The sequence below is a fragment of the Notamacropus eugenii genome, chromosome 1 (genome assembly GCF_028372415.1).
Source record: "Notamacropus eugenii isolate mMacEug1 chromosome 1, mMacEug1.pri_v2, whole genome shotgun sequence".
Taxonomy (NCBI): Eukaryota; Metazoa; Chordata; class Mammalia; order Diprotodontia; family Macropodidae; genus Notamacropus; species Notamacropus eugenii.
The window spans coordinates 576,539,857-576,566,612 of NC_092872.1; the positions used below are offsets into that span (position 1 = coordinate 576,539,857).

The following is a 26,756-nucleotide window of genomic DNA, read 5'->3' on the forward strand; positions in this document are numbered from 1 at the left end:
CCCTAATTTTTTAAGGTCAGAAAAGATAGTACTCTGTAGAGCCCCTCTCAAGGACAGCACCAGGCAGCTCAGACTAGGTTTGACTTCCAAAGGGCATTTATGTCCTTAACAAGAACTGAACAACAAGAAGTCTTCACATTACTTATCAATAAGTCAAACAGAGTTGACCTTTCATCAACCATATTTTTTAATGAGTAGCTGGTTTGTTTCAGTCCCACTCCTTCAAATGGAGGTATAGTTTAAATAACCAAAGACTGTCTTCTTAATATGGCCAAGCTCTACATACTAAGAGGATAGGATAACTCTGGCTTACAGGTCTCTATGTAAGCGCTAAAAGCGAACCTTTATAATATACTCTTGGTTAACTAATTATAAATTCTATTTCTACTTAAAATCATATGCAATAGTCCTATTTGTTCAACAATACTGGGAAGGTAGTACATGTATGAAATTCATTTTTAAAATGAGAAAAAAGGCTTCCAGGATAAGGGAACTCAAGGGTAAATAACGTTAGAACACAGATCACTTTAGAATTCAACATTGCCTTCAAGTTTTATTGGTGAAAAAACAAGGTGGTCAATGGTAAAGGGTTAAGTTTTATTTTTGTGCTTCAAGAGCAATATCAGGATAGGCACTAGATCTTGAGCAGGGGCTTTGTAAATATTAATGTTTCAATTTTTAAATAACATCAGAGAAAAAAATAAACCTCAAAGGAATCACAAATACATCCATTAGATTCACAGATGATTTTGCAAATGTCTGTATTTTAACTGTAGAACTTTGACCCTAGGATATTTTTCTTTTAACTACTGTCAAAATATATCCCTTTCCTCTTTTAAGGGTGCAACTGAAATATCAACATTTAGCTAGGTATCTTTCTTTTTTTTTTATTTAACTTTTAATATTTATTTTCACACAATTTTGGGTTACAAATTTTCTCCCCTTTTATCCCCTCCCCCCCCCAAACCCGACCTTTCTAATTGCCCCTGTGACCTATCTGCTCTCTCCTCTATCCTCCCTCCCTGTCCTTGTCTCCGTCTTCTCTTTTGTCCTGTAGGGCCAGATAGCTTTCTTGACCCCTTAGGTATCTTTCTTAACAAAAAACTTCTACATGCAAAAGGCATTTTCATTTGGAGCCAGCTGCATACACCCTTTATTAATCACTGACATTTCAAAAAGAGAAACCTCTCAAGAAAAGAGGGCCCAAACAAACACCTTAGAAACTTCTTGAATAAGACCTACCCCATTTACCTTTTTATTCTGAACTTAAATATCATAAAAGAAGTATTTCTATGTAGAAAGGACACAAAAAGAGAATTGCATGAAAATGTAAACCTACATTTCCGAGCACTTGCTTAAAAAAAAAAAAGTATATAATTCCACATTTTACCCTCAAAATTCTTCTTGCTGTCTGTACTTCCATCTGAACTTTCTTCTGTTCCCTTTTGTACAAGCCCCACCCAAATTTAACATAGATCAACTGGCACCAAAGAAAAGGGGGAAACACAGTCTCTTTTCACAGGTATATGAAGTACATTAGGGAAGCTCTTCCTTAGTGGCCTGAACTTCATTAGGCTCTTCTGGTGTCACCTTGGGTTGGCAATGGGGGCACCACCAGGTGGGTCTCTGAAAACCATTTGGAGACCCAAAGCTATCCTTCATGACCTGGTGTCCAGCAGGACACTGCTCTTTCTGGTAGATCAGATGGTGTTGTGGTTTCCCCTCCAATTTTTTCTGAAGCCAACCAGCACTGAAACTCACAACATGATCCAGCAAGGACTCAAGGTTCAGAGCACTTAAGCAAGAACCTAAAGAGAGGGGATGGATTTTGGCCAAGTACAAAACTTCATTCTTTATGATGTTTCCTACAAACCAAGAAGATGAAAGGAGAAAAAAAAAAAAAGACAAACATGAGGAAACAGGCATATAAATAAATTTACAAATTATATTAGTAGTAGAAGGGTATTGGACTTGCTAATTTATCTCAATTCCCAAGGAGAAAGGCTTTGAGTGATCAGCTGGAGCAAGTCCCTCTCCTGAGGAAGACTCTTGCCTTAAAACAAGAGCACTGATGCTCTGAACTCATGGAGGGAAGGAGAGATCAAAGCTAGTTAGTAGTGAGCTGCCCACATGAGATTATAATACTTAACAAAGAAAGAGACAGTGTGGCCAAATGGAGAACAACCTCCAATCCACCTGAATCCAGTTCCTGCCTCTGATACAATACATTGGACAATAGGTAGGTCTCAACCTCTTGGTGCCCCTAGGAACCTCTCTAAGATTTAAATTGCAGAGTCAGAGGAGATTTCTCTATTCAGAGGTATCATGATAACATAGATACAGCACCCCCAAAAAAGTTAAGGGGAATAAGAATGAAGTAAAAAATAACATCAGCCTATGGCTGCAACCAGGCAAGTTTCCTCCCATTAGTAGCATAATGATCAGCTCTCAACACATGCCACCAGAATGTGGCAAATCACATTGTGCTCCCAGAGCATTCTACCTCCCTTCATTTCCATGAGTGCCTTTTCCACTTCTATAATGGTTTATTATACCTTGTTCTAGGGCATATGTTTCCTTTGTAATCCTATTTTAAGCATTTAAAAATATTACTCAGAGAATGAACCCATAGGCTTCACCAAACTGCCAAAAGGGGACATGGTATAAAAAATAGTTAAACATTTTAAAACAAAGAAATCCCCTTCTGGCCCAGCCATACCCAGGCCTGCAAAGAATCTTTGGTCCAGAAGAGTATAACAGACAGGGTTAGCCTGCTTCAAAGCTTCCAAGGCTTGCCTTCGATCAAACTCCTCGGACAGGATATCTGAAGATGGTTTGACCATGGGTCCCAAGCACCAGTATATCCGACAATTATAAAATGCCAGGAAGCCCTTTGCAAAGTGCAGAACCAACCTAGAAGACGACAAGAGAATTTATCAACACAGCAGAAGGCAGACCATCAACAGAGCTGAGCTCAAAACAGAGCAGCATTTGTTGAACACTTACTACATACAAAAGGGTCTGGGAGAGGTATACAAGAATGAAACAAGAAACCATGAAAAAATAAAATCAGTGAAACACTAAAAACAAACACACAGAATAAAACAGAAAGTTCAGAAGAGGACACAAAGAAGGCAATTTTGTTACTTAAAAACCTCATGTCACAAACACAGGATGTTTCATATGCAATTTTTATTTTTCTTTGTATACTGAAATGTTCCTGTTTGTTGATGTCTACTAATCAAAATAAAGATTAAAAATTAAAACAGGCAGAGGAATGCAGTGGCTTTCGTTCGGAGTGCTAAACACAGGAGAGCATTTAGGGCTTCCTCAAAGCTGAAATTCTGCTATTACTTCCTGAGACAATCCCTCTTTATGGTGTCTACCTTGCTAGGCCAGTGCTCTTTCCATCATAACAGGCATATAAACGCTAGAAAAAACCACTTCAGGATACCTATCTCTTCTCCCACACCTAGAGGCACTGTGAGGATAAAGAATCATAGCACCTCATATTTCAAACTACCCAGAAAAAAGTGCTAATAACAAGAATGGAGGGGATTAGGGGAAGACATCACTAGGTATTCATAAGGACCCTCACATTTTCAACCAATTTATTACTGAGTCATTACCAGGGAAAAAAACAATTTTTAATTCATTTTACAAATAGGGGGGAAAAAACCCCACAGCTCTTAAAGAAACAGTGACTTCACCTGTCAAATTGGCTAACATGATAGAAAAGGAAAATAGTAAATATTGGGAGGGATGTGGGAGAATTAATACATTAATGCATTGTTGATGCTGGGAAAACTAATCCAACCATTCTGGAGAACAATTTGAAACTGTGATCAAAGGGCTATTAAACTCTATATACCCTTGATCCAGCAATATCCCCCCACAAAGGAGAAAGGACCTATAAGCATAAAAATATGTACAGCAGCTCTTTTTATTGTGGCAAAGAATTGGAAATTGAGGGGATACCTATCAATTGGGGAATAGCTGAACAAGTTGTGGTATATGATTTTAATGAAATATTACTGTGCTATAAGAAATGATGAGCAGGCTGATTTCAGAAAGACTTATGTGAACTGATGCAAAGGGAAGTGAACAGAACCAGAAGAACACTAGTAACAGCAATATTGTATGATTATTAACTGCGAATGACTGCCACTCTCAGCAATGCAATGATCCAATATAGTTCCAAAGGACTCATGATGAAAAATGCCCCCAGAGAAAGAACTGATGGCAAATGAACACCGACGGAAGCATACTATTTTTCACTTTGGGTATTGTTTTTTGTGGAGGGTTCCCCTTTGGGTCTATGTCTTCTTTCATAACATGACTAATATGGTAATATATTTTACATGATTGAACATGGATAACCTATATCAAAGTATTCAATTAAGGGAGTAGAGGGCACCATGCATGGAGAAAATTGGAACTCAAATTTTTTTAAATGAATGTTTAAAATTGTCTTTACATGTTAATTGAGGGAAAGTTTTATATATACATATACACATATATATAAAGAATAAAGAGACTTTTCCAAAAACTTTACAACAAATTTAGGTTAGCACCTGGATTTGAATTCTTAGTGCACTGATTAGCCTATATAAACATGCTACCTCCTCTGCGAAAGAAAATAAAATATATACTTACAAACAGACAAAAGTCAGACACTCAGACATCTCACCCCCTTCTTCTTAGTTTTCAGAACACCTTGACCAAACTAATACCTGGGTAAGGGGTCCTTCCAGTCTCCCTTCTTGTTGGGTTTTGTGGCTCTGGAGTATTCGCTTGCCCGAACGCTACCAAACATACCAAAATGGAAGCAAAGCCAAGGCCCAGAATTTTGGGAAGTATTTAGCCACCAAGGTTCATTAAGAGGCTCCTTTTCTTCTTCCCCAAGCTCAAGGGCTTTAATGGTTGAAGATGAGGCAGGAACTTCTTGTCCATCTAACCCTGAGGTAGATGAGGTAGATTCAAGTTTATGGTTGCTTATCTCTTTCGGGAGTTTCACTTCCTTTTGGAGATGCTTTGGCAATAAGAAACTGTCGGAAAGCCCCAAGTCTTCGTTTAGGCCAAAATTAAGATATAAATTCTTTCCATGGACCTAGGAGGAATAACAGAGTTGAAATTCACTAGCCAAATCTTGCAACACTCTACAGAAGATATGTCTAGGGAATGTATCCCAATGGAAGATTTTTGTTTTCCCACATTTTGTGGCATCCTCTGTCCCACACTCTTACTCTGAATTCCTTAGCAGATACTGCCTTTTCTTCTTATTTGAGAGCTAATCAAATACTGCCTTCTGTTAATGCAATGAAATATTAGTTTCTTGCATTGTAAGAACATATGGCTATAGCTATAGCAGGTTCCTAAGCTTAAAATGAGGACCTTCCGCTTCCTCCCAGGATTCTCCATTTGGCCACCCATGTCCTAACTGCTCCTCAGCAGAGAAGTATGATCCAAAGATTATGTGCCCCTTCCTTCACAATTCTATACTGGAATAAAAGAAGTTGTATTGGTAGACACAGGTCCAAATGTAGGCTGCACCACCCAAAATAAAACTGATATACTGTAGTACGTATCCAGGTTTTGTAAAAGCTAGATATAGGGGGAAATGTTATAGTCTGAATTTGCTCCCCTGACTAGGGCCTCTGGGAATTATCATTTCTATTTTTTACTTCAGATTCTTGTTAAGCAGTTAAATTAAATGAGGATTAAATCTAAGAGAAGGGATGATCTTTCACTCTGCCCAGATCCTTTCTAGTGAAGGTTCAATCAATACTGGTTGAATGCTCAACTGATACAACTCAAACATACTTTTAGCAATACAGAGAGGGTAACACCAGAATGTCTAAACAGAAGTCTAAAAAGTTGATCTGTCTACTTGTACTTGAGATTTGAAGGTCTTTAAGAAATACTGAATAAATAGTATGAAGGTGACGCTGGGTTCCTGAAGGCTGTAGCCTTCACAGTTCTAACAGATGATAAATTGGAAAGGTTTTGAATACAGGCTTATGTTTTAAAACTTAAGGAGCAGCCCAGCTAGGCTTGAAGAGGTTTAGTTATATAGGATGTCAAATTTTTAGCAAGAGCAGAATTAAGCCTAGGATCTAGATGGGTTGCAATCTGCAAAGTTGGAGTGAGTTCAGCACCTACAGAAATGGAATCACAGATTCATTAAAACATGAAAGAGAAAACTGTTTTCAGCTTTGTAACCCCTCTCCTAATTCATCAGACAACTTGTTGAAACTACAGGAGAAAGCAAAAAATGTGGCTAAAATGTGAAAAACAGCATGGGTAAAAGATAAATGAAAAGGGATAAGCTCATTTAGGGGAAATAACAGCAGGATATTATTACATGGAGAATGGTGAGCTAGCTGCTCTCAGCTTCCACTGATGGAAGGGGGAAAATAAGGAAGCTTAATGTACAACACCAGGATTTTAAGATTTTGTAACTTAAAGAATTGTGGGTCATCCACATATCAGTTAAGTGACCTACATGATTTAAAACATAAATCAGTTTTGCTTACACAGAAGGAGACCAATGAAAAGACATCTGCAGTCTATTTTCAACTGAAATGATCTATGAATTAACATAATGCCACAGTTCATGAATCACCAAAGAAGAGCAAACTTGGCAACACCTTCTCCAAGGTTGGGGTGGGTGGACTAGTTTGAGAAGTATGTAGGACTGAAAAGAGAGTCCCATTTGGAATAAAGGGGTAAAAATGGGTACATGTGGCTAGAAAAACACTTCAGGAAGAATATAAGGAGAAGAGTAAAATGGGGCCACTTAAGAATATGGCACATACTTTAAGTTTTGCTAACAGTTCCCCCCTCTTTTTTTAGCTTTGTTACATGAGATGGCACTCACCATGTTCCAGGTCCTGCACTAGAGGAATCTCAATGTTGGAGTGAATTCAATTCGAACTTGAAAAATATCTGAAGTGAAATTTCCTATCATCACCACTGTATATGCCACTTCCTACAGCTCCTCTTTAAGACCTTGTTCACCCCATCAGTAAGACTTCATATTACCTATACAGTCCTTCCCCACCTAATAATAACATTATTCTCATGATGCTCTCATGCATTAATATTAGGCAAATTTTTCTTCAAAAGGATTCTAACAGTTTGGTAGTATATTGTAAGAACTATAGGAAAAAGGTCATTTTGAGCCAAAAATTCTATTATTGGGATGTTATCAAAAGAGAATACAAGAGCTACTTGTTTTCTTTACTGTATCTAGTATTTCAAATGGGTAACTATCTCTTTCATAGGTGCAGAAGGCAAGCCAACCAGATTCCCTTCCTGGGTGCTCTTTCCTGTCTAAATTTTCCATAGAGGATTTAATAATGCAATTAAAGACTAAATTTATGACTGTTTTATGGTTATCCCCATCTGTTATCTAGAGCTGGTAGGGATCTTAGAGGTTATCAAACCTAACAGTGCTGTTTTACAGATATGACCAGCCCAACTCCTTTCTGGTTTATAGAAGTCTAACTATGTCTTTCACATTACTACTTAAATTTTATGCCTTGGATTTTTTTTTAAACACCAGGATCATTTCTCCAATAAAATCAGAACTCCAAGACAATTAAGTAAACCAAGTAGTGCAGCAAATGCAACATTCCACACTTAGTTTCCTACCCCTCTACCAACATGAAAAAGCTATGTTTCATCACCTGTACACCAAAATTGATCATAATTAGGTCAGCTGCCCCATGTACATTCAAACAGCAATCATTTATTAAGTAATTTACCATATGTCAGACTGTCATAGCTGTTGGGGATCAAAGACAAAAATGAAAAGTCCCTGTTCTCAAAGAACTGATGGGGGGGGGCGGGGCAGGCACACGCAGGCAAGGTCATCAAGGAGGAAGGGTATTAGAATCAGGACAAGTTTCATGTAAAAGGTGGCACTACAGCTTTGTCCTGAAGGGAAGGATTCTGTTAATTTGGAAGTGAGGAAAGCATTCCAGGCAGAGAGGTCACCCAGTGCAGAGGCTCAGAGATTCGAAATGCGGTGCTGTATTTGACTAACAGAAGGAGGACTAGTTTGGCTAGGATACAGAGTATGAGAAGAGAAGTAATAATATAATGTGGATGGAAAGAGGTTTGAGCAAAGTTATAAAGGACTTTAAAAGTCAATTTATGGAAGAACAAAAGGTCCAGAATATCAAGGGAATTAAAGATAAGAAATGCTAGGGAAGGTGGCCTAGCCATACCAGATCTCAAACTGTATTATAAAGCAGCAATCATCAAAAACACTTGGTACTGGCTAAGAAATAGAGGGGTAGATCAGGGGAATAGGTTAGGTACACAAGACACAGCTGTCAATGATTATAGCAGTCTACTGGTTTGATAAACTCAAGGACCCCAGCTTCTGGGATGAGAACTCACTGTCTGACAAAAACTGCTGGGAAAACTGGATAATAGCATGGCAGAAACTGGGCATAGACCAATGCCTGACACCAAACACAAGAATAAAGTCCAACCCCACCTTGAACCACTTCTGTTTCCAGTCCACTGATTCCTGATTCCCACCCTGGACCAAGGGTTAGGCCTGCTTCCTTGGGACTGGAACTCTAATGCCTTAATTCAAATAGAGGACTCTGTGGGGCAAGGCAGAGTACATGATTGCTGGGTTTGTCATCGTCTTGCCCAGCATACTACCTTACTCCCCATAGCTCTCCCCCTATTTCCTGAAGACCCTGAGTGGAATTTTTCTTTGGGCACTCAAAGGATATTGCAGGCAGCTTCTTAGATGTGAGACATCCACTCCAGCCTGATATCTCCCCCTACCTCCTTCTGGGGGGTCATGGTTTCTCTCCCTTCTTTCCCCTCATTGTGACCCCATTATTGGTCATTTTACCCGCTCTTATACATAGTTGGTCTGTGCTTGTTTAAACTCCTGGTTTGCTTTGTGTCTTCTCACCCACAGCAACTTATAGGGTACCAACCCCTGCCCTTGATGTCACCAAGTGGCTTGCCTCTCTCCACTGGACTCAGTTAGCACTGCATTCTGCACCGCAAGTTGATCACCACACACCCCCCCCCCAACCTATTCTGGTCCCTGAAGTGGACTCTTCACCCCTGTTCAGCAGGAAGCAGCTACAGAAGACATGACCTTCACTCCTTTACCAGAAAGAATTCTCCTACCTAGTGGTTGAGTGGGGAAATGATGTGGATAGAAACAGTGCCCTAAGAGTTAAAATAATATTGACTAACTTTGTGAAGCCCTTGGTACCCTAAAATCTCCCCTTACCACAACTTCCGCTTATCCTGGACCATATAATCCCTTGTCCTCACCCCTCATCCTTCGGGGAACATAAAATTCCCTGGCCCCACCCCTCATCATGGGGAATGGGATTTCCTTATCTTGTGTCATTCGTAGTCCTCACCCTGTGCCTTTACCTTGCAAGACTTACCCTGGCCCTCCATCCCCCACAAGGAAACCCTAAAATCATCCTATATAAGTCTGGTCCGTTTCCTATATCTTTGCCTTTGTTTAGCTCCTTGCTAAATCTCAGGGCTGCAGCTTTTGCATCGATAAAGCTCCCAATGGCTACAGAAAAAAAAAAAAAAGAATAAAGTCCAAATGGGTACATGATCTAGGTATAAAGGTTGATACTATAAACAAATTAGGGAAGCAAGGAATAGATCATTTGTCACATTTATGTAGAAATTTATGACCAAATAAGACATAGAAAACATTATGAAATGCAAAATGGATAATTCTGATTACATTAAATTGAAAAGTTTTTGCACTAACAAAGTCAATGCAACCAAGATTAGGAAAGAAGCAGAAAAGTGGGAAAGAATTTTTACAACTAGTGTCTGTGATAAAGGCCTCATTTCTAAATTAGATAGAGAACTGAATCAAATTTACAAGGATACAAGTCATTCCCCAATTGATAAATGGCCAAATGATATGAATAGGCAGTTTTCAGAGGAAGAAATTAAGGTTATCTATAGTCATATAAAAAAAGCTCTAAATTACTATTAATTAGAGATGCAAATCAAAACAACTCTGAAGTACCAAAACACACCTATCTGATTGCCTAATATGACAAAAACAGGAAGATGATAAATATAGGAGAAGATATGGGAGAGTTGGAACACTAATTCATTGTTGGTGGAACTGTGAGTTGATCTAACCATTCTGGAGAGCTATTTGCAACGATGCCCAAAGAGCTATAAAAATGTGCATACTCTTTGACCTGGTGATATCACTTCTATTGCTGTATCCCAAAGAGATCATAAAAATGGAAAAAGGTCCCTATGTACAAAAATGTTTATAGCAGCTCTTTTTGTGGTGGCCAAGAAATGGAAAATGAGGGAATGCCCATCAATTGGGGAATGGCTGAACAAGTTGTGATATATATGAATGTAATGGAATACTATTATACTATAAGAAATGACAGACAGGTGGACTTTGGCAAAACCTGGAGAGACTTACATGAACTGATGCTAAGTGAATTGAACAGAACCAGGAGAACGCAGTATACAGTCACAGCTACAACATGTGAGGACTGTTTCTAATAGACTTAGCCCTTCAGAGTAATATAAGAACTCTTGATGCAAAATGCCATCCACATCCAGAGAAAGAACTACAGAATTGGAAAGCAGAATGAAGCAGACTGTTTACTCTTGTCTTATGTTATGTTTTGGTTTTTCTCATGATTTCTCTCATTCATTTTAATTCTTCTATGCAATATGACTAATGTGAAAATGTGTTTAATAAGAACGTATGTGTAGAACCCATATAAGACTGCCTGCCATCTCGGGGAGGAAGGAGGGAGAAAGGGGGAGAAAATTTAAAACTTATGGAAGTGATTCTTGAAAACTGGAAACAAATTAACTTTAAAAAAAAGAAGGAAGATCTGAAAATAAAATTGAATTTAAAAAAAGCCAGTTTATATTCTACAGGCAATAAAGAGACAACAGAATGTAACGAATGGAGTGCCAGATCTCTATCCAGAGACAAAGCAACCCAAACTCGTATCAGAAAACAAGGGAACATCTGAGCCACAGCAAGAGAAAGGGGAAAGACAGAGAAGGCAAGGGTCTTCCAGGAGGCCTACAAGCAAAACCCAAAATATCTGCTTGGGGCCTATCAGGCTCATAGCAAGGTATAGAGCCAGTTTCAGGTTTGGAACTATACAAATAGGAGACTGAGAAGGGGCAAGGCCCAAACCTAAGGTGAACCATTAGGACACTGAGCCAAAACCTGAATTTCTACAGGTGGGGCTAAGTCTTAGCCACCACCACATCCATGAACAAGCAAGACCTGCCCATATCATCCAAGACTATGAGAAGTAGCAGAGTTTGACTCAGTCATACAGCTCCAGTATGGAAACTAAGGCTGGAGATAGGAATGAATAAAAAAAAAAAAAAAGATGACTAAGTATCAAGAGCAGCCCAGCTGGTAAACCCAGAAGAGAATAACACCACAAAAAGTCCAACTATAGCTTCAGAAAAAGATATGACTTGAAAACATAAGAGAACCTGAAAGAAATGACACAAAAAAATTCAAATATAATGTTAAATTAAATGAAAGCTAAGAAAAAAGAATGGAAAGAAGAATACCTTAGAACAGAAGATGAAAACTTTACCCCAGATCTGGATGACTTCTTTAAAACTAGAACTGGCCAAAGAGAAAACAATCATTCCACAAGACAAGGATTCCCTCATTATCACAAAATGGAATAAAAGAGATGAACTTGAGGAGTTTTGGAATAGAAGTTCTGCTTACTTCACTCTTCATCTGTTCATCTAAGTCTCCCCATATTTCTTTGACTATTTTGTATTTATAAATTTCTCACAGAATAACATTCACAAAATGTTATGCTGCCCTCTAGTCAGTGAGGTTCTGTTTCTTGTTTTGCTACTACAGACAGCAGTTACAAATATTGTATTACATACATGGGACCTCTCTTTCTTTCATTACTGCATCAAAAAGGTATGAACCTTTATGTACCTAATTTTAAGTTTTACATCACTTCTGGCATCCAAGTTATTATTGGTAACATGCTGTGTGGTCTGCTTATTCCCACCATTCATTTCTTCTGTCACAGAAAGAGGTGAAAAACCATCTAAATGCCCAAAAAAATACAGAACAGCTGAACTGGTGATGTAAATCAATGTAATGTAACATCACAATTTAATTAAGAATAAATAGAAAGAATTTCATCCCAGGTTCAAATCTTGACTCTGCCTCTTAATTCTTAGATAACTTTGAGCAGGCTACTTTTCCTTTGGAGACTCAGTTCCCTTATCTGTAAAATAAAGGAGTTGGCCTAGGACAGCTCAAAGGTCCTTCTCAGTTATAAAGCATATGATCACATGAAAATTATTATGCAAAAACTTATATATGTGAAATAAGACTTTATTGAGGCAGTTAGGTGGAATAGTGGATAAAACAATGAACTTGGAATCAAGATGACCTGAATTCGAATCCTGCCTCAAACTCTTTGTAGTTGAATAACCCCAAGCAAGACATATCTCAAGTCTCAGTTTCCTCACCTGCAAATTATTAATATTACATATAATATTAATAGCACTAACTTCACAGGGTTGTTATTAAGGCTCAAATAAAATATAAGTAAATTTAAAGTTATATGTAATAATACAAGCTACCATTATCAAGAAAAACAAATTCAGTCTATACATGGAGTATTAATACATAAAAAGAAAAAAATATATAAACAAGATTAAATGGACAAGGAAACAGAGGAAGCAACTGCTAAGCTGTGATATCTGTTATCTATAACTTATAGGTTCATGTAAATCTTTTAAAAAGTTGAAATACAAGATGCATAGGGTTTGTTTAAATTTGACTTCACAATTAAAATAATTCCTCAATCCAGAAAATCTTTGCAGATTAACCCAACTATCATTTCTTTGAGTATGCTCAGCTATTTCCTAATAAAGTATCAATTAACATTTGATAGCCTGTTTTATCAATGTTTGACTTACAGTCAAACCTGGCTTTAAATTCCTATTTCAGAAACTCTCTTGCATTTCATTTGTACTTGCCCTGGTCAAGCCTAGCACCATGGATAATCAACAAATGCTCATTAAGAGACTTCAGATTAGCGTCTTCATTATAACCCCCCATTTCAAGCCACCCACCTCAGTTTCTTCAGTTACCTCTGGTATGACCTTCCTTCTCTAAACCTGGCAAGCTGAGTCTTACCACTTGATAACATTTCCCAATTGACAATAATCCAATCATTCCTAAAATTTTCAGGGTCAAAGGATCAGGTAAATACAAAAAAATAGCTAGAGACAAGTGGCAAGAATATAAGATGGGCAAAGTTAAATAAATGAATTTCTTGTTGCGGTCAACTTCTATTTTTATTAGGGTACAACAAGAATACATAGCCTGCCCGATTTCAGAAAAACCCAGAAAGACGTATATGAACTGATACAAAGTGAAATGAGCCAAAACCAGGAGAACATTGTACACAATAACAGCAACATTGTGTGATGATCAACTACAAATGACTTAGCTCTTTCTCAGCAATACAATGATCTAAGACAATTTCAAAGGATTCATGATGGAAAATGTTATCAACATCCAGAGAAAGAACTGAAAAACTATGAATGCAGATCGAAGCATACTACTTTCACTTTTTTTATGGTCTTTTCCTTTTGGTCTGTTTCTTCTTTCACAGATATGACTAATATAGAAATATTTTACATGCTTGCACGTATAAAATCTACATCAAATTTACTTACTGTTTTAGGAAGAAGGGAGGGAAGGGGTAGGAGAAAAATTTGGAACTCAATTTTGTAAAAATGAATACTAAAAATTATCTTTACATATAATTGGGGAAAGAATAAACTACTATTTACAAAAGAATACATAGCCTGCCAATTAAAGGTAAATATGAAGATTTCCCTCTCAATTTTAATAAAAGGATAAAAACTGGCCAAAAATAAAAGTGTCAGGAAACTCCAGGTAATGAAATCTTAGCACAATGATGGAAAACATCAACAGAGCAATTAGGCAAAAGGATTAGGCAAGAGAAGTATTAAAAGAAAAGAAAAAGACTGAGAACATTGCCTTCAAGCAAGTATGAAAGGCAAGGAGAGGTTTGCAGTGACCCATATAACATGTAGTATTGGCACCTATGTATACACAAAGTACAAGTTAACCTCTGTCCTCAAGGAGGTAAAAGATTTAGAGGAATGCTCCTTTTCTCCCTAAGGTAGCAAGTATGTGGATACAGAGGATTCATGCTGAAGAAACCCCAGAAGTTCCAAGGAAACATGGCACTTTTATCCTTTCATTGTGGAGAAAGTAAACAAAGTCCTAATGTATATAAAACACATTTTAAAAACCAGCCAGCATTATATTAGGGGCCTGTGTGTCAGGCACTGAGCATACCAAAAAAGTGTGTGAAAACACTTATGCCCTCAAGATATTTGCAGTTTAACTACCAAAAAGAACCAAGTACATATAGAAAGTCATAAAAGGTGATGGGGGGAGGGGGGAAGGGGAAGGCTTTATCAGTTGGGGGAAGAAGGAAAAATCAAGAAGGAGATGGCACCCAAGGTATATCCTAAGGGAAACTAGAGGATGAGATAAAGATGAGAGAAGCAAGAGAGAACCTTGACAAAAACACTCAGAGAAAAGATAGTGGTCATCAATGCATGTCAAGATATGATATGTGTATAAATTGCTTCACCATGACATCCTGGTGAGCCTTTGACCTGAATTTTAAATGGAAACAGGGTAGCCAAATGAAATAGGCAATAAAATCCAGGTTTAAAAGAAATAATACCATAAGAAAAAAATTTTTACAGCTATCTTTTCCCAAATGGAGCAAGAACATGAGAATAGACGTAGTAACTAGGCAAATCATACCCTGCGAATTCTGTGGTAAAATGTAAGGTCAAGGGCTGTATTTCATTTTGGTTTTGTATCCCAAGCAAAGCGTCCAACAAATAATGAGTGCTTACCTGTAGGAATAGAGTCGTCTTTAAGGTTAAGATAGCTTGGCAGACAAGTACTTGTGCCAGTTAATCTGAGAGTATGAGGTATCAGAATGATATCAAATATGTGTCCTACAAACCCACCTACCTGTGAATCCTGGAGTCGCAGCATCTCTAGCATGTTAGGATTTATCTTCTTACTATTGCCCCCTACAGTGACCACCAGCTGACCCACAAATGGAGCCACCAACTGGTGGAACTTCCTCAGAGATGGCCCTTCCGGCATTCCTATCGGCAGAAAAGGAAAACAAAAACTACTAGTCAGCAATTCTCTATTGCAGAGCTTTAGAGAGCACCTAAAATGTCAAACTGAGACCCAGGTTCCCACTGGTGGCAGAGCCTCTTACCAGTCCAGTGCTTTCTTCTTTAATGCACTTGAGACAGGATCCAACATATCTCAAGATTCTAATTAATGTACAGAGTAAAGGACCCAGTGAGATCAAGAGTAATAAGACACTTTCTGCCCTCATAGAGCTCACAGTCTATTAAGGGGGTAAAATAAAAACACATAAAACATACATATTTATTTTGGGGTGAGCCATAATCAATGAGGGAATTTGATCTGATAGATTATGCATATTTGTTACAAGAATTCCCTTTTCTCCCTCCCCATAGGTGGAAGTGGGGTGTAAGAGGAATAGTCTGATTTTGTTAATTGAAAAAAATAAAAATTTTTAGTTAAAAAAAAATATGCAATGGAGATAAGCCAGATGCATTTCCAATAAGATCAGGGGTAAAACAAGGATGTCCATTATCAACACTATTCAATATGGTACTAGAAATGTTAGCTGTAGCAATTAGAGAAGATAAAGAAATTGAAGGAATTAGAATACGCAAAGAAGAAACTAAGTTATCACTCTTTGCAGATGATATGATGATATACTTAGAGAATTAAATAAAAAACTAGGTGGTGAAATAATAAACAATTTTGGCAAAGTTTCAGGTTACAAAATAAACCCGCACAAATATTCTGCATTTCTATATATTAGTGACAAAACCCAACAACGAGAGATAGAAAGAGAAATCCCATTTAAAGCTAGGGTAGACACTATAAAATATTTGGGAGTTTACCTGCCAAAACAAACCCAGGGACTATATGAACACAATTCCAAGACACTTTTTCACACAAATAAAGTCAGATCTAAGTAAGTGGAAAAACATCAGTTGCTCATGGGTAGCCCAAGCCAATATAATAAAACTGACAATTCTACCTAAATTAATTTACTATTGAGTGCCATAGCTAGAAACAAATAATATCAAAATTCATCTGGAAGAACAAGGGGTCCAGAATATCAAGGGGACTAATGAAAAGAAAGGCTGGGAAGGTGGCCTAGCGCTACCAGATCTCAAATTGTATTATAAAGGAGCAATTACCAAAACCACTTGGTATTGGCTAAGAAATAGAAGGGAAGACAAGTGGAATAAGATAGGTACTCAAGACACAGTTGGCATTGAATACAACAATCTACTGTTTGATAAACCCAAGGACCCCAGCTTCTGGGATAAGAACTGACTGTTCGACAAAAATTGCTGGGAAAACTGGATAACAGTGTGGCGGAAACTCGGCATAGACCAATGCCTGACACCGTACACAAGAATAAAGTCCAAATGGGTACACGATCTAGGTATAAAGATTGATACTATGGACAAATTGGTGGAGCAAGGAATAGTGTATTTATCAGATTTATGGAGAAGAATTTTTGACTAAAGAAGAGGTAGAAAGCATTATGACATGCAAGATGGATAATTTTGATTACATTAAACTGAAAAGTTTTTGCACAACCAAGCCCAATGCAACCAAGATTCAGAGGGATGCAGAAAACTATGAAAGAATTTTTGCAGCTAGAGTCTGCGATAAAAGCCTCATTTCTAGAATATATAGAGAACTGAGTCAAATGTACGAAAATACAAGTCATTCCCCAATTGATAAATGGTCAAAGGATATGAACAGGCAGTTTTCAAAAGAAGAAATTAAAGCTATCTATAGTCATATGAAAAAATGCTTTAAATCACTATTGATTAGAGATGCAAATCAAAACAACTCTGAGGTACTACACCACACACCTATCAGATTGGCAAACATGACAGAACAGGAGGATGATAAATGTTGGAGAGGATGTGGGAGAGTTGGAACACTAATTCGTTGTTGGTGGAGCTGTGAGCTGATTCAACCATTCTGGAGAGCAATTTGGAACTATGCCTAACGGGCTATAAAAATATGCATACCCTTTGACCCAGCAATATTGCTTCTAGGACTCTATCCCCAAGAGATCATAAAAATGGGAAAGGGTCCCACACGTACAAAAATATTTATAGCAGCTCTCTTTGTGGTGGCCAAAAACTGGAAATCAAGGGGATGCTCATCAATTGGGGAATGACTGAATAAATTGTGGTATATGAATGTAATGGAATACTATTGTGCTATAAGATATGAGGAACAGGAAGACTTCAGAGAGGCCTGGAAAGACTTACATGATCTGATACTGAGGGAAAGGAGGAGAACCAGGAGAACTTTGTGCACAGCAACGACCACAGGGTGCGAGTTTTTTCTGGTGGATTTGGAACTTCATTGCAATGCAAGGACTTAAAAAAATTCCCAATGGTCTCAATGGTCTTTTAAGGCAAAATACCTTCCACATCCAGAGAAAGAACTATGGAATTCAATCGCAGAATGTAGCAGATCATTTCCTTTTGTATTATGTTTTGGTTTGTTATATGATTTCTCCCATTCATTTTAATTCTTCTATACAGCACTACTATGGGGAAAATGTGTTTAATAGGAATGTACGTGTAGAATCTATATAAAATTGTATGCCATCTCGGGGAGGGAGGAGGAAGAGAAGGAGGAGGGAAGGGAAAAAAATCTAAGTTATATGGTAGTGATTATAGAACACTGAAAATAAATAAAATTAATAAAATTTTTAAAAAGGCATAGGGAAAAAAAAGTAAAGAAAATGTAAATAGCTTCTTTATTCATAGAATGAGTATTCTATGCCCATGGTTGGGCTGTGATAGCATAATAAAATGACTCAAGTTTATTTGCAGACTTAATGCTATACCAAACAAACTATCAAAGAGATATTTTTACAGAGCAAGATAAATGACCAAAGTTTATTTGAAGGAACAAAGGATCTAGAATATCAAGGTAAATAACTACTAGACTCTGAACTGTTATCATAAAGAAGCTGTCACCAAAACTAGTTGGTACTGATTAGAAACTAGAAATATAGATCATTGGAAAAAAGTAAATAGAAGAATCAGAAATTAAGGACTTCAATAACCTACTGTCCACTAAACCCCAAAATATAAGCTTCTAGGAAATAACATCTGTTCAGAGCTAAGGAAAGTCAGCCTATTATCACACAGCCATTACGTGTCCACAAAACAGTAATCATCAAAATTATTTGGTTCTATTTTAAAAATAGTAGAGTTTATCAATAATACTAATTAAAATCAAAGCTCCAGAAGGATTCTGACATGGTAACATAGAATTCAATTAATCCAAGCACACCTATAACTGGGATCTGGGCTCACCCTCTGACCAACACTGCTGGGCTGGAAAGTAATGTGGCAGAAATTAAACTTAGATTAGTATCTCATACTATGTAGCATAATCATCTCCACACATAGTTTCAATATACAAGGTTGCATCATGAACAAATAAGATGCTAGGAAGCAGAGCTTTCATAGCAACAAATGAGGAGTTTTGGACAAAGATTGGTCAAAAATGGACGTCAATTACATAAAAGTTAAAGAGTTTCTGCACTAACAAAAGCAATTCAGTTAGAATTAAAAGGGAAACAGCTAACTGGCATAAAAATCTCTGGAGCAAGCTTCTATGATAACGATCTGATATTCAAGTTGATATAAAATACAAAAGAAAAAGAATCATTCCTCAATAAGTAAATGGTCAAAGACTAGTAATAGGATTTTCTTAAAAGAAAGGCCAACTATTAATAACTAGGTAAGAAATCACTAGTAAGAGAAATGCAAATTAAAAACAATTCTGAGGTTTTTACACCTCATTCCCCTCAAGATTGACAAAGATGACAAAAAAGGGAAAATGAGAATTGTTGGAGAAGCTATAGAAAGGCAAGTATAGGAGTACACTTTTGTAAATACTAAATTGGTCCCACCATTCTGGAAAGCAATTCAGAACTATACCCCACAAGTCACTAAAATGAATACCCAATTAACCCTACTACTAGACCTATGCCCCCCAACACCAATGGAAAGGACTCATTAACACAAAAGTATGTAAAGACAGCACCTTCTGTTGCAGCAAAAAATGGGTATATTAAATTATTAAATTAAAATATATTAAAAACCAACAAAGTTGGTACCCATCAAATGGGGAAAAGCTGAACAAATATGGCTTGGAAATGTAAAGGAACATTATTAAACTATAAGAATAACTAAAGATTTTAAAGAAGCCCATGAATACTTCTACCAACTGGTACAGAGTCAAATGACTAGAACCCATAAACAATTTTCACAATGACTATCACATTGCAAAGGAAATCAACTTTGAAAGACTTAAGAACTCTGATTAATGTAGTGATAAGTCTTAACTCCAGAGACTAAAATAATTCATGCTTCCCAGAAAAGTTATGAACTAGAGTTCAGGAGTTTTCCCAGATGTGGCTATTGTGTGGTTTTAATTTACATAATCATACCTGTTGTAAAAGAGGGCTTTTTAAACAAATTTAGTAAACTAGTGCTTGAAAAAACCTCCCAAAAATCGCTACTGGAGGAAAGACTCACTATTTAACAAAAATTGTTAAGGAAATTGGCCAGTAATTTGGCAGAAATTAGGTTTAGACCAACATATTACACAATACACCAAGATAAAGTCCAAATGGATACAAGATCTAGATATAAAAGGTTACATCATAAATAAATTATAGAGAAGAAACAGAAGAAAACAAGGGCACCAACTGAGAGGCTGTTAAAATACTTCAGGTGACAAGTAATGTAGGTCTGAACAGTGTTCAATTAGAAAGGAGACCTGACGTGTTGTGGAAATAGAATCCACAAAAGTAACAAGTAATTAGTTATGGGGGGAGAAAGAGTCAGAGATTACACAAATGTTATGATTAAAATAGTGGAACACAACATAAGCAGGTAAGTTTGAGGCACTATATTTAGACAAAAAGACAAGCTCTATCTTGGACATGCTGAGTTTGAAATATCTATGAGACATACAGAAATGGAATTTCAAAGGGAGGGAGAGAGGGTGATATATGAGAGAAGAGAATTGGGCCTAGATTAGAGGGCAGTAGAAAATGATAACAGAACAAAGGACAGAGCAAACAGACAAGGAGAAATCAAGGAAGGAGAAAGTACCTAAGAGCAAGGTGTGATCCACTGTTGAAAACTTTAAAGAGGTTAAGGAAAATAACAACTAAGAAAGAAAAAGCATCAGATTTAGCAGTCCATTTATTATTGATAGGGCTGAAAATCAGATCACAAAGGATGGAGAAGGAATTAAATGATGATAGGAAATACATAAGCATGAGTTTGACGGTAAAAGAACAACTTTACGGCAATAGTTTAGGAGTACAACAGGGTAAAATGAAGGGTTTTTTTTAAAAGAACGAGATAAATTTGAACATATTTGAAAAAAATCCTGGATACAAGGAGAAATTGAAGTGTGGGAATGATCAAACAACTAATGGACTAACTAACCCCTTAAAAAGTGTACAAGTGAAGGTGTATTGGACTTGGCAGCAAAAAAACATTACAAAAGAACCATTTTGTCCTCAGGATAGGAATAAAGAGATAGGAGAGACAGAGATTTTTAACAAATAACAAAGAAAAGGGAGTTCATAGCAAAGGGCCTCTATCTTACTTTTTAGAGTAGGAATCAAGAACATCTATTAGAATCATGGGCAGAATATTAAAGGCTTGAGGAGAGAAATGGTTAGAACAGTTGTTAAGCTGAGCAGGGGAAAAATAAGAAGAATAAAAACTTTCCTTTACAGCTACAGAGAACCCCCTTGGGATTGGATAATACAAATTCATACTGGACCCAGTCAATATGGTTGTGGGATTTCAATCAATCAACATTTATACACACCTTTCATGTGCTAGGCACTGTACTAAGCTCCAGACATAGAAAAAGAGGCAAAAGACAGTTAGTCCTCTGCTCTCAAGGAGCTTACAATCTAATGGGGAAGACAACATGCAATCAAACACATACAAACTATATACAGGAAAAATTTGAAGAAATTAACAGAGAAAAGGCACCAGAATTAGGAAGGCTTGGGAAAGGCTTCCTGTAGAAAGTGGGGTTTTAGCTGGGTCTTAGAGGAAGCCAGGGAGATCAGTAATTAGAGCAGAGGAGAGACAGATGGGAAAAATGTCTGAAGCCAAGAGTTGGAGTGTCTTTATTTATGGAAGAGCCAGGATGCCAATGCCAATGGATCAAAAGTTATGTGAAAGAGAAGTGGGGGCCAGGAGGATTGACTACAGGTTATGAAGGGCTTTGAATGCCAAACAGAGCATTTTTTAGTTGCAGCTGGCAGACCCACAGCAGGCTATTACAACAGTCCAGGCATCAAGTGATCCTGGCTTTCACTAGATTGGTGGTACTCTCAGACTACAGGAAGCATATTAGAGAGATGTTGGCAAAGATGAAATCAACAAGACTTGGCAATAGACTGGATGGGGGTGGTGTGGAGAGAAGTTTTAGAGGGAAACATGCATTCTGTTTGGAACATATCAAGTTTAAGATGTCTACTGGACATCCAATTCAAGATGAAAGGTTTTTGGAGGTGCAAGACTGGAGGTACAGAGTTTTGGGGCAAGACAGGTATATCTGAGAATCATCAGTATAGAGATGGCAATTAAATCCAATGGAATTGATGAGATCACAAAGTGAATTAATACAGAAGAGGGTCCAGAACACAAACCTGAGGGACACCTATGGTTAGAGATCTGGAAGGGGATCCAGCAAAGGAGACAGATGGGGTTATAGGATCAAAGAATGCTAGGAACTAGAATGGACCTTACCAATTATATATTTTACACCGCACAGAATGAAGGCCCTGGAATATATGCTCCCTGATTCTCATGCTAAAGTAACGAAATTTATGATGAGAATGGACAGTTAAAAATGTTACTGAGCAGATGAAAAATCTTAGCAAATCTACACTGCAAGAAATGTATACTTTACCGACTTCTTTCCTTCTCCACACAAACCCGTATAAGAATGTACCCTGGATAAGCAAGGCTAATTCCAGGCCCACCCAGGGTAAAGCATTAAAGTGTGTGGTATATACCACGAAATAGGCCCGGAAAACCTCTACATCCTACTATCTCCTGTCCTCAGGCTGGGCTAAACAGAAAAGTGTGCCCACAACACGGTGGTACAATTTGGCCTGGAACCCTAGGCCTCTGATCTTCCCAAATTATCCCTATTTCAATAATTCAAATCCACGAACACTTACTAAGCGCCTTCTATGCGCTACGCACTGTGCTAAGCGCTGAATGACATAAACAAATGCAAAAAAGCAGTTCCTGCCCTCAAAGAGGTTACAATCGAATGGCTAAGACAAAACGCAAACGACACACACAAAGCAAACCTCTAGAGCACAGCACCCTCTGGGAGGTGGGTGGTAAGTGGGTGGGAGCGGGGGGCCTCTACTGACCCTTACAGAAGTCGACGCGAGATCCCAGAGAGGCCGCTGGCGGGTCCAGGGTCCCAGAACTTGCAAAGCTCGAGTGGAACTGGATCTAAGAGGCTGCTGGAAACGAAGAGGGGGCGCTCAGGGGGAGGAGGAGGCTCGGCCCGCCCGCGGCCCTGAGCTCACCCCCCACCCCCACGAAGCGGGAAGCCCTTCAAAGGATTTCCCCAGAGCACGCAGTCCCCACCCTCGGCTAACGGGAGCGGGGAGGGTCCCTTAGGAGAGGGAACGAGGGAAGAGGGTGGCGAGAGCCCAAGGCGCCGAACTAACCCCGGCTTCCCGACCCTGGCTTCCCGACCCTGGCACGGGAGTGGGAGGGGAGAAGGGGGGTAAGTTGAAGCACAGATGGAAACAGCTCAGTGGAAAGGTCCCGCTGCAGCTGCGTTTGGCTCCCAGCCTCAAATATGATGCTCCCGCGGGATGAATTCATCCAATCACAGAGGAGGATGGGGTGACGAAGGACCTGATCATTGGAGAAGAGAGTGGAAGGGTGGGGCTAAGGGGAGGTGAAGGTGCTGGGAAGAAGGAAGCAGGAGCGGAGGCAGGAGGGGAGAAACAGGGGGGTGGAGAAGTGGGTCGGATTTGGAGGGGTGAGCCAGAATGCTAAACCAAATCCCTTAATGCCTTTATAACCAAAGATTGGGTGGAGGAAGAGACGGAAGAAGGAAAAGATAGGGAGCAAAGCCGAAATCATGGACTCGCGGTGGTTGCCAGGGATCGCCGGGTCATCCCTGAAAATCCTCTCTGCTACCTACTCCTCTTGTGATCATTCAAGCCTTGGCGGGAAGCTTCCCCAAGAGGGGAAATTTAGGCACTTCCAGAGGCCATCGATTCATCTTGGGGATCCCATTAAGTGCAGGGAAGTGTTTTCCTTGCCTCCTGCCTAAATCGTCGTTTTTACGGTCCCACCCATTCTTCTCAATTCTGCTGTCTGGGGCCAGATTGAACATAATCCCTCTGCCATTTTCAAGTGCTCGAATAGGATTCAGTTCCACGAGAACTGATCTCTTCTGATGGCCAAGCATCACTGGTCATCTACTGGCTTCCACTAATCCTCTGCTGGTGTGCATGGACCTGCTCTGTTTTCCTCGCCTGCAGCCGGATGTTTTGTTCCTTCTCAGTTTATGCAAGGTTAACTTGTATCTGACTTTTCTCCGAGGTAGCAATTTAGAACTGAATACAGTATTCCAGGTGTTACCTGCTCTGCAGAGATCTGGACTTGTTTCTGCTACTCTGTCACCTTTGGCAAGACATTTAAACGATCTCCGTTTTCTACTTTGCAAATTAAGGTAGTTGGACAATGGAAAGAGCGATCTAGTTAGAGGACCTGGTGTCAAATTCCACCTCTGAGACTTACCGTATCCCGTTAGGCAAACTATTTAACCTGTCTGGGATTCGTTCACTTGTTTGTAAAACCAGAAGCTGGTTCATAAATCTATGATCCTGTGATCCCAAAGGTCCTTTTCATACCTGACTTTCCATAAATCTAGGACAAGGAGAAAGACAGAATAGAAAGTACCCCGCCTTCTCATAGGTCTCTGGTCCTCTCAATCAACAAGCATTTATTAAACCTTACTATGTGCCACGCAGTAGGCACAGTTGGGGAGGGGGAGGAGGGATGAGGCAGGGTAGTGTTAGTGCCTAGCACAAAAATGAAATGGTCTGAACTGTCAAAGAGCCTGCATCTATCAGGGAGACATGTAGGAAGATACATACATACATACATACATATATATATATATATATATAAAATAAAAACGAAGTACTTTGGGTGGGGCGAGGAAGGAGGCACTAGCAGCTTGAAGGATCTAGAAAGGCTTGATAATGGAAGTGGTTCTTGAGATGGGCTCTGAAGGAAACTAAAAGTACCGGGGCCAGAGATGAGGAGGTAGTACGTTCCAGGCAAGTGCAAAGAGGAAGGAAGTAAATATTTATGTGGCACTATGTTAAGCACTTAAAAATAATCCTATCCTCACAACAACCATTTGAAATAGGTGCTGTTATGATCCCCATTTCACTGCTGAAGAAACTGAAATAAACCAAGATTGAGTGACTTGCCTAGAATAATATAGCTTTTAAGTATTTAGGCCACCTAGGCAAAGGGCTCTGAATATTTAGGTACTTAATATTCACCCCCTGCCCAATCTCAACCCTGGATTAATTTAATCTCCTGCAGTCACCTCGTGCAGTGCATCGATCTAGAAAAGTCATATAACTGTGCTAACTAGATCCACCATATATTAATGATATTTAACCTCAACTGGACCCTCATTTTAGCAAGGCAGTCTTTTTCTAATTATCCCATTCACCACAGTAGCTATTCCAAAATTCTTTCCTCAAGAATCCCACAACACCACTTTATACAGAGAAAACTGAGGTCTTTTAAAATGACTCCTGTCTTACCCTCTTCATCTCACAACCTTTTCACATCATCCTCCACTATACCTTCCTTTGTTGTGGTATCCAGTGAAGATAGTCTTTCCCTTCATTAAAGCCAACCCTTCTACATGTACAACTGACAAGCAAACTATGGTTATTCAGACTAGAGTATTTGGCACACATTTTCTTGAAAATGGAAAATGAGTCTCTCACTGCAGGGAAAACAACTGACAGTGTTTGTTGCCAGTGATAAAATTTGAGCTTTCAAGTGAAAATTAGAATTTTGGAAATTTTGTATCAGATTCTGCAAGTTTGACAGCTTCTTAATACTTAAAGACTCTTCTGAATAGACTGGTGGTGATATTAATGAATGTGATTTCTGGATAGTGAATTGCTCTGATATCTTGTTTTATCTCGATATATGTATATAGATGTAGATATTTATAAAAGGAAATATATCATCATTTGGAAGATCTCCATAACACAGTGAACCAATATTTTCCAGATGATCATTGGTGATCATTGGATGATATTACTAAATCATGCATAGATAAAAGATCCATTCAAGGTTCAAGATGATAATGTTTATATAGCACTTACTATAGCCAGGCACTATGTTAAATGCTTTACAAATATTATCTCTTTTGATCCTAACAGCAACTTGGGAGGTAGGTGCTATTCTTCTCCCTATTTTGCAGATGAGGAAACTGAGGCAAACAGAGGTTATATGACTTGCCAAAGATCACAGCTAAGAAGTGTCTAGCTTCCTGACTCCAAGCCCAGCATTCTATCCATTGTACCACTCTGCTTAATAGAAATCTTGCTGATACAAAGGTCTATCTAATGAATTTTAATGTGACAGAGCACCAGAAGTTCATTGATAAGGTTTCAGATTCCTCATTGCAATTAACCTTTATGAAACCATCACTTGTCAAGTTTTCTTGCAGTACCAAAGAATATCCACAATCATCTAAAAAGACTATTAAAATACTCCTACCTTTTCTACCTCTCAGTGTGAAACTAGATTTTTTTCATATACTTCAATCAAAACAACATATCTATCACAACAGATTGAATACTTTGAAGAGATTTGCAAAATTATAAAACAATGCCATTCTCACTAAATATTTTTTCTTTTGGGAAATATAGCTATTTTTCATAAATATGTTATGTTAATATGCAATGGGGTTACTGTTTTTTAAATTAATATTTTTAAAAGTATTAGTTCTAATTTAATTATGTTAAATGTTGACAGATAGAACCTACATAAACAAAAACTCTTTGGCATCCTCAATAGTTTTTAAGAGCATAAAGAGGTACTGAGACCAAAAAGTTTGAGAACCACTGATTTAGACCATTTAAAAATTACTTTGTTTATAAAGCGCTAAACAGAGGCAGCTGGATACACAAATTGATCTGGACCTGGAGTCAGGAAGACTTGAGCTCAAGACCTGCCTCAGCCTGTACCTGTGATGCTGGGCAAGTCCCTTAACCACTAGCTGCCTCAGTTTCCTCACATATCATATTGGGGTAATAACAGTACCTACCTGCCAGGGTTGTTGTGAGGATAAACTGGTTTAGTATTTGTGTAACCCCAGTTCCAAAGCCCATTTGCTTGGTATTCTCCCCTCACTGGAGGAAATGAATGTGTTGAGACTCTTCAGTCTCTGTGTTTCT

The 26,756-nt window shown here is 38.4% G+C and overlaps 1 protein-coding gene across 6 annotated transcripts; it reads right to left on the reverse strand.

Annotated features, from left to right (window-relative positions):
• Positions 1-526: 526 nt before the first annotated feature.
• On the reverse strand, positions 527-23,100 carry NEIL2 (nei like DNA glycosylase 2). 6 transcript variants are annotated; one of them, XM_072634393.1, is made up of 6 exons: positions 22,971-23,100; positions 22,665-22,760; positions 15,101-15,240; positions 4,734-5,110; positions 2,720-2,913; positions 527-1,865 (listed from the first exon to the last, which is right to left on the reverse strand). In XM_072634393.1, exons 3-6 carry the CDS (start codon positions 15,236-15,238, stop codon positions 1,537-1,539), a joined length of 1,038 nt encoding a protein of 345 aa, XP_072490494.1. In that variant the 5' UTR covers positions 15,239-15,240; positions 22,665-22,760; positions 22,971-23,100; the 3' UTR covers positions 527-1,536. The 6 variants fall into 6 exon arrangements, with proteins under 6 accessions (XP_072490494.1, XP_072490496.1, XP_072490493.1 ...); XM_072634395.1 differs by having other exon boundaries at positions 22,671-22,757; positions 22,971-23,098; XM_072634392.1 differs by having other exon boundaries at positions 22,665-22,757; positions 22,971-23,097.
• Positions 23,101-26,756: the final 3,656 nt, after the last annotated feature.

What these genes read in the sequence shown, in the direction of transcription:
- NEIL2 (XM_072634393.1), bottom strand. Translation starts at nt 15,238, where the DNA reads ATGCCGGAAGGGCCATCTCTGAGGAAGTTCCACCAGTTGGTGGCTCCA. An exon ending in TGCGACTCCAGGATTCACAG is followed by an intron (nt 5,111 to 15,100) that starts GTAGGTGGGTTT and finishes TATTCCTCCTAG; the next exon opens with GTCCATGGAAAGAATTTATA. An exon ending in TGGAAGGACCCCTTACCCAG is followed by an intron (nt 2,914 to 4,733) that starts GTATTAGTTTGG and finishes GTCGTCTTCTAG; the next exon opens with GTTGGTTCTGCACTTTGCAA.